The sequence below is a fragment of the Salvelinus namaycush genome, chromosome 32, assembly GCF_016432855.1.
Source record: "Salvelinus namaycush isolate Seneca chromosome 32, SaNama_1.0, whole genome shotgun sequence".
In the NCBI taxonomy this organism is placed as follows: Eukaryota; Metazoa; Chordata; class Actinopteri; order Salmoniformes; family Salmonidae; genus Salvelinus; species Salvelinus namaycush.
Window position 1 is genome coordinate 27,346,445 of NC_052338.1, and position 8,901 is coordinate 27,355,345.

The 8,901-nt window shown below is 42.7% G+C and overlaps 1 protein-coding gene across 1 annotated transcript; it reads right to left on the minus strand.

The window, feature by feature from the left end:
- Window positions 1-2,715: 2,715 nt before the first annotated feature.
- On the minus strand, window positions 2,716-8,670 carry LOC120027216 (transformer-2 protein homolog alpha-like). Its single transcript, XM_038972110.1, has 9 exons — window positions 8,521-8,670; window positions 6,899-7,026; window positions 6,635-6,779; window positions 6,082-6,141; window positions 5,694-5,882; window positions 4,631-4,746; window positions 3,944-4,123; window positions 3,413-3,483; window positions 2,716-3,293 (listed from the first exon to the last, which is right to left on the minus strand). The coding sequence occupies exons 1-9, from the start codon at window positions 8,554-8,556 to the stop codon at window positions 3,283-3,285; spliced, it is 936 nt and encodes a 311-aa protein (XP_038828038.1). The 5' UTR covers window positions 8,557-8,670; the 3' UTR covers window positions 2,716-3,282.
- Between the last annotated feature and the right edge of the window lie 231 nt (window positions 8,671-8,901).

The window sequence follows — 8,901 nt, forward strand, 5'->3', positions numbered from 1 at the left end:
CTCAGGACTGGCCACCCCCTGTAAACTTCCGACTTCAACTCTAAGTATACTTAAACCAAATACTTTTAGACTTTTACTCAAGTAGTATTTTACTGGGTGACTTTCACTTGAGTCATTTTCTATGAAGGTATCTATACTTAGATAGTATGTATGACAATTGGGTACTATTTTGACCACTGGTCAACATAGACTAGTAGAGTAGGTGTACTTACTTATATTTTCCGTAGTAAGTGTATCTTGGAATAAAAAAATATTGATCTTGAGAAAGGACTTTGAACCTTGTACTAGAACTAATGGTTTCTTATGAATCTGTAGCATTATCTTCTATAGTTTATGTTCCTGGCCCCAGTAGTGTGATGGTAGCCATTACCCAGTGGGCTCCGCTGTCATTAGGGCCAAGGTCTCCAGATAAACATTTGTTTTCTCCCTTCTATTACACCACTGCCTCTGATCAGTCACCTAGCCTGCCTGAATCACAATGATCTTCATTGGCACTTTTTTTTACTCCTCTCCAAACCAATCTGTGTTACTTAGATTGACCCCTCCTCCGATCACACCATCGACCGTATGGATCACACCCATCCCAATCAGCGTTTTCTTAGCCAAGGTGTGTCACTCACTCTTGGACTGATTGGATTATCCAGCATGGCAGAAATGCAATGCATAGAGCTGACAATCCCTGTGGTCTTCTATGATCTGCTCTTCTACACCACATTTATCTGAACGCTATGTCATCTTTAGTGAAGTGTGCCGGCCCTCTTGAGGATTGCACATAGAAAAATAGAAAATAGAGCAGTAATTCGCATTTTATGTGGAGGACAGGTTCTTTCTACTGTATGTAGTGTATTGCTATCTGCAGTGTTGGGTATGGTTCCCCATGCTGAACACACACTATAAAGGAGTGTCTGACTAGTGTAAACATTAACAAGTATTGTCAAAAACAGAGGAGCAGAGGTGTGAATTTAGCTTGTTTGATCAGAGATGGGCTGAATACAATAGTCAGTCGGGGATAATTAGCCTGAGAAGTCGGCATATTTCAGTGAAGGGATGAATGTCAAAAGCAGCGGTTTCATTTATCAATCATGTGTGCTTATACTGTTCTTACGAGCAAGTCATTGGCAAATACAATGAACAAAAATATAAATGCAACATGTAAAGTGTTGGTCCCATGTTTTATGAGCTGAAATAAAAGATCCCATACATTTTACATATGCACAGAAGGCTTATTTCTCTCATTGTGTGCACAATTTTGTTTACATTCCTGTTAGTGAGCCTTTCTCCTTCGCCAAGATAATCCATCCGCCTGACAGGTGTGGCATATCAAGAAACTGATTAAACAGAATGATCATTACACAGGTGCACATTATGGTGGGGACAATAAAAGCCCCCTCTAAAATGTGCAGTTTAGTCACACACAATGCCACAGATGTCTCAAGTTGAGGGAGCGTGCAATTGGCATGCTGACTGCAGGAATGTCCACCAGAGCTGTTGCCAGAAGATTGAATATTAATTCCTTTACCATAAGCCGCCGCCATCATTTTAGAGAATTTGGGAGTAAATCCAACCATCCTCACAATCGCAAAACACGTGGAACCACTCCAGCACAGGACCTCCACATCCGGCTTCACCTGCGGGAGCGTCTGAGACCAGCCACCTAGACAGCTGATGAAACTGTGGGTTTGCACAACCAAAGAATTTCTGCACAAACTGTCAGAAACCATCTCGGGGAAGCTCATCTGCGTACCCGTTGTCGTCACCAGGGTCTTGACCTGACTACAGCTGGGTGTTGTAACAGACTTCGGTGGGCAAATGCTCACCTTCGATTGTCACTGGAGAAGTGTGCTCTTCACAGATTAATCCTGGTTTCAACTATACCGGGCAGATGGCAGCGTGTGGGTGAGCAGTTTGCTGATGTCAACGTAGTGTCCCAAGGTGGGGTTATGGTATGGGCAGGCATAAGCTACGGACAACAAACACAATTGCATTTTATCAATGGCAATTTGAACGCACAGATGCTGTGATGAGCCTGAGGCCTACTGTCGTGCCATTTATTCGTCACCATGTTTAAGCATGATAATGCATGGCCTCATGTCGCAAGGATCTATACACAATTGTTGGAAGCTGAAAATGTCCCAGTTCTTCCATGGCAGACATGTCACCACCCATTGAGCATGTTTGGGATGCTCTGGATCAATGTGTACTAACTCCCGCCAATATTCAGCAACTTCGCACAGCCATTGAAGAGTGGGACAACACTCCAAAGGCCACAATCAGCCTGATCAACTCTATGCAGATGTCACTCTGCATGAGGAAAATGGTGCTCATATCAGACAGACTAGTTTTCTGAACCTCGCCCCTACTTTTGAGGTATCTATTCCCAGTGTGAAATCTATAGATTAGGGCATAATGAATTTATTAAAATTGACTGATTTCCTTATATGAACTGTAACTCAGTGAAATTGTTGCATGTTGCTTTTATATTTTTGTTCAGTGTATTTCAACACTTATTTGTCGGTAAAACAAACTCATCTTGTATTTTTCATTAGGCTGATAGATGCATGGTGATTAGGACTTGCACTGTGGTGAACAAGTACATAAAATCAATCAAAACTTTTGTTCAAAGATCTGTATTGCCATGCGGATCCCAGGGACAACTCTTCTGAATGATACCTTCACACAGCCTAACTTTGAATTCAGAATTAAAACACATTTACATTAGGGATTCAGTTTTTTTTATTTCCATAAAAACAAAATAACACAAAATAAACATCTCTGGAGGATATCCCAATAACATCCGAAACTAAAAGAGGGCACTTAATAACAAAGACCCTCAAACCAGTGATACTTGATCTATTTCACATTTACTGCCAAAACCAATGAGCCCGTTTGAATACGCTGAATATTAAACATTCTTCTTTCCTTCCTTGAGGTAACCACTGATCTGACAATGCTGGATTGGTGAAAGCAACACTTCAATTTATCCAGTCACTTATAGATCAGTGACAAGCTGAAGAGAAGGGAGTGTTTTAAAAGATACTCAAACGGGCACAATGAGTTTCATTACTCCCCTCTGGGTCTTCAGCACAGACACTACATGGATGCATCAAAGTAAAGAAATAACGACATCTACAGCACGTAAACAAGACTTCTTACAAACTGACTTTCTTGCAGAGGCGCTTCGTCTGTTGATATACACTTTAGTTAGCTTGACAACGCTCCCAACCCGCTCTGTTCCAATGTGCTTAACGGAGAAGAAAAAAACCTGACCTTGATGAAAGTTTGTTAGTATCGTCCTGTAAAGAGACAAGGATCCATGTTAGTGTGATAGGCTTCATGTAATTGTGAATCCCTCAGACATCAAACTGAGTATAGTTAAGAGTTGAACAATGGCTTTTGAGGTGCGTGTACTTACGTGGGCTGTATGAGCGAGACCTGGAGCGGGACCTGTATCTACTGTAGTAGGGTGAGGGAGAGCGCCTGCGACTGAAGGACAGATTTATACAAGTGTGAGGAATAACTCACAATACCCCAACAGGACAAGTAACCCCATCCATCCCCTCATTTAACCTGAAGAACACCAACAGGGTTAACAAGTTAAATATGTTCATTTTTATTCCAAACACAGTACCAGTCAAAAGTTGACACCTACTCATTCCAGGGTTTTTATTTTTACTATGCCAAGAGTGCAAATCTGTCAAAGGCAGGCTACTTTGAAGAATCAAAAACATATTTTGATTCATTTAACCCTTTTGGTTACTACATGATTCCATGTGTTATTTCATAGTTTTGATGTCTTTACTATTATTCTACAATGTAGAAAACAGTAAAAATAAAAACCTTGAATGAGTAGGTGTCCAAAACTTTAACTGGTACTGTATATTCATAGCGAACCGAGGTGAATGTGAATCTATTGAAAGAAGTCAACATCTGGAGTATCACTCACCTGTACTTGTCGTACTCGTCATATCTGTCGTATCCCCGGTCTCCCCGATCGTATCCACGGTCATATCCACGGTCGTAGCCGCCACCGCGTCGATCGTCGTATCTGTCATACGAGTCCCGTCCCCTCCTCCCTCCTCCACCACCGCTGCCGCCATTGTTTCGCTCCCCCCCACCACCATTTCTGAGGAAAGGGACAACAAGAGTTAAGATTTCCTCAAACACAACACTGGCTGCGTCCAAATGGTACCAGAGTCCCTATATGGGGGGTGGGGTGCCACTTCAGACACAGCTCATAACTCCCAATAAACTAAGCCATCCCCCAGTAGCACCACTTCACACCAGGACAATAAACTAAGTCACCCTATCCCCCAGTATCACCACTTCACACCAGGACAATAAACTAAGTCATCCCCCAGTAGCACCACTTCACACCAGGAAAATAAACTAAGTCATCCCCCAGTAGCACCACTTCACACCAGGACAATAAACTAAGCCATCCCCCAGTAGCACCACTTCACACCAGGACAATAAACTAAGTCATCCTATCCCCCAGTATCACCATTTCACACTAGGCCATCCAAGAAGATAAAACAGCAATACACACAGGAGATAAATACAGTTACAGCAAGACAGGTGGAAATCTGCATAAAACCACACAATGAGCAGAGATTCACCATCCTATACTTACTGTGTGGGTCGGCCCATGTAGATGCCAGGCGTAGGGGTGTGGGCCCTCTTGGTGATAGAGAAGTCCACTCTAATACGTCTCCCATCCAGCTCCATACCGTTGGCCCGCTCCATTGCCTAGGGAAACAAAGAGGTACAAAAACACAGCAATTTAAAAATTTGTCACTGAAAATGAGCTCCATCTCATGGGTTCTACGTGTACAGGGAAAGGATTGAGGTAAAAAATAAAGAGAATAGGTTTAATGTGTGTTCATACTGAGCACAGCTTGAGCCATCCCATTGGTCCAACGCTGAACCAAAGATGGTTCAGTATGAAGATATGTAGAAACTGCTTCTCCAATAGAAGCAGTGTAGGCCATGTCAAGGCGACAGTGGCTAGCTACGCTCATGTGTTGAAACAAGTCATCAGGGCAAACGGTTGTGCCGACATTGGCTCAAACCTAGGTTGTGCCTTTAGATGGTGAAAATGAAAAACTAAGGAATCATTTCACTTCTCAACCCCCAATCTGCTTCGCAAGCATTCCCGGAAGTCTCGCGATGTTGGGCCCCTGGGATTAGACTGGACCTTCATTACAGTGATGAGTTCCGTGTCACTTGTACCACTTCATGTCAGTGACAAGACTGACACCTGGTGGTGCTTATGAGTAATCACAACCACGACTCACAATATAAAAACGAAACTATAGTGTACATACTAGTCAGTGTACAATATCAATGGTTCCAGGTGAATTAAGAACCGAGGAATAATGCCATTGATCGCACCAAAAGCAAAGTTACCATCGGTTCTTAGGTGTATCACAACATGATCAACAGCATTACTTCTTATAACAACAAAATTAATTTTAAATAGGACCCATCATGTGCTTCCTAATCCATGGCTCTTTCTCAATTAATCTTTTCTTGATTTCTGGCATTCTCACCTTCTCAAAACCCATTGGATAAGTTCTGAGGGGAAGGGCCTCAGACATTCTCCAACACAGTTGAGAAGGCAAGGAGAGAGATCGAAATAGTCGAGGAAAAACTAATTTGAGAAAGAGGCCCGGGCTGCTCTGTTTGTCCCATACCTCCTTGGAATCGGCGATCCTCTCGAAGTAGACGAAGGCGAAGCCACGGGAGCGCCCGGTGCGCTGGTCATAGACCACATTAACCCCAGCCAAAGGGCCGTACCGGCCAAATACCTCCCTCAGGTCCTTCTCCGTGGTGTACAAGCTCAGTCCAAACACCCCCAGACACTGGTTGGGGTCAGGGTTCGCCTGGAGGTCAAAGGGATCAGAGTTCACAGCAGCTGATATGAACATTACCAGCCACTAGGTGTAGCATACAATCTCTGCCCTCACACGAGAGGCATAAATGTGACCATACTGCCAAACCACAGGCATTGCATGCTGTGGCCCACTGCGTTAAAACACTATGTAGAATGCAGAAGGCATCACGGTAAGAAGATGTACATACCCTGGCATCCTCACCACCCCCTGCTCCCTGACTGAATGTCTCTTTTCTGAAGTCATGGCTCTATTGACAAAGAGAGGGAGGGTTAATAAATACGCCACATTCTGTTTCCTGTAACAAACAATACAGGAGGGGTCAGGACAGGAGCAGCATAGGAATACTAACTGGTAAATGAACGTGCTACCTATACATCAAACTGTCAAACATTCCTATCATAAACTACGTACACACACCATAATCAAATCCCATAAAGCAGCTGCAAGCCATTAAACACATCTGACAATTGTATTTTCTATACATCACAGCGGTCCCTCTACCACAGGGTTTCCCAACCGTCTTCTTGGTAACCAGCAGATGTTTAACATATCTGTTGTATCCCTAAACTGGCCCACCTGGTTTGACTAGTTAACTTATTCAACAAGCCCTTGACTAGTTGAATAAGGTGTGCCAGTTTAGGGCTACAACAAATATCTGAAACGTCAGGTGGTTACAGAGGAGAAGGTTGGGAAGTACTTCTCTACCCCCATCAGCAGCCAGACCCTGACCTGTCACTCACCCTGCTGCTGGGGCGGCGGCGGTTAGGCGATGCACTCTGGCTCTTCTTCTTCCGGTATTCCGGGCTGTAGGAGCGGGACTTCTTCCGGTTGGAGGGGGAGCGAGAGCGGCTGTACCGGCGGTTAGAGTGCCTACGAGAGTGAGACCTGGAGAAAGAATTTAGTGTCAAGTTAAGCAAAAGCACAATTTGACATTACCCTTCACAAAGAGAATGGAATCAATGAGATAGGAAGTGGGGGTTCCAATAACAGGAAGACAGACTCACCTGGACTTAGAGCGGGACCGAGACTCTGAGTGTTTGGCGACCCGGGATGGGCTCGGGGAGCCGGATCTGCTCTCCGACTTGACCCGAACAGGACTGCCACGGTCCGATTTGGATGGGGAGCGAGAGTCCTAATGTTACAGTAACCGCGTGTTAAAAAGGCCCCCCTCTTACTTACACACACAGGAACAGACAAGCAACTGTTCAAAGTCAGACATACACAACTAGAGCACATACACTGTGGAGGAAAAGGTTAGCGCTCCACCACGTCTATTACATGTGATAGAGAAAGGAGAAAAAAAAGTCCTTCAATTGGAATAATAATTTGCTAGAACCCTGTCATAATGTTAACAAATGCCATGTCTCGTTTCTTCTACCTGGGTCAAACTAAAGTCATCATGCATGTTTTATCTATAGAAAGGGAGCATAGTAGTGTAAAGACACTTGGAACATATACTGTACATTTACTTAACCTAGGGATACATTCATTCTTCCAGTTTCTTTATATACTCTACTTCCTTCTCTCAGGAATTCTACTGTTCTTCGTCGTTCTTCTTTTTTCAGTTTTCATTTTCTGATTCCGGGTTCTCTCTTCCCCAAATAGAAACAATTTTCACCTTTAGTCATACATACTGCAAGCGCTTCTATATCTGAACACCAATCTTCCAGTTTCATTGATTTTTCCCCTTCCCACATCTATGTTCTGCTCTGTAACTGTTTTTCATAAGGCTTCGTTTATTCTTGGATATTTTCTTCCACATTCTTGGATAAAACTCTTCAAATCCTTCACGATCATTAACCTTAATGAAAAAAGAACATTTAATAAAATTAAAGATCATGAATTTATAGAAAAATAAGATCTTTCGTTAAATAATAATGTATACAGTATTTGTAGCAGGACAAGTACTTGACTTGCAGAAATGTTGTATTACCCTGCGTCTCAGAAGGGTTCAGTGATGATGACTACAACTTTTCAAGAGGTACACTGCAATACATCGTTTTTTTCTTTTCTGCAATACATAGTTGTAGCACACCGAGTAAATTAACATTGTGAGGTAACAGTTGTGTCTCACCACTAGCTACCTCTAACTTATTTAGTTACACCACAGGAAGCTCCGATTACAACTTACTTACTGCGACAAAGGCTTCCACCAAACTTACCTGGGAGCTAGCTAGAACCTAGCAACAGCTAACGTTAGTTAGCGTATCTGTGTAACGTGTATAACGTTGCATTTACGATACCGGTAGCGTCATGTCCGATAACGTCGTTAGCCACTTAGCTAGGGAAGTTAGCTTGCTAGCTATTGTATTGTTCAGCTGGCAACAAATAGCGAAAGGTAACGTTAGCTAGGTAGCTAATCTGTTTAATTTTGAAGAATAATGTTGAGTTCATCTCGTTATCCCAGCAATCTTACAATTGTGTGAGTTACATTTTAAGTTGTAATCTAGCTACTTTTTATTTTAAATTACCAACTCAACTCGCAAATTAGCTAGCAAGCCACAGCGTTAACTTACTAACGAATAAACTGATAACAACCGTAACTAGCTAACGTTAGCTAGCTATGTCAGCAAAAGAGAGGAACGATAAGACATTATTTTGGTTTCCGTTGCACGTTAATACTTACTCGTCCATCAAAGTGTCCATCCTCTAAGTCACTCATTTTGTAATTTGAATAGATAACGATATAGCTCGCTACGTTTTCAGACAAAATAATAGCGTCCTCCTTTGTGCTTCTCTATCTCGCGGTGTAACAAGATGGCGGACTGCAGTTTGTTTATAACCTGAAGACTGTGCCTACGTCATCGTGATTTCTGCCACGCCTTTTTGATACTGATGGCAGTTTCATAGTAGTTCATCCAAATGCAAGTGAAGATCTTGTAGGCCTATGAATGACAATCAACTGAGAATCTTGACTAGCCAAGTTATCGTTAATCAGTGTGTACTAACTCGTGTTATTATTTTTCTATTTTTTTCCCTCAGCATTGTTGGTAAGTAAGCATTGCAC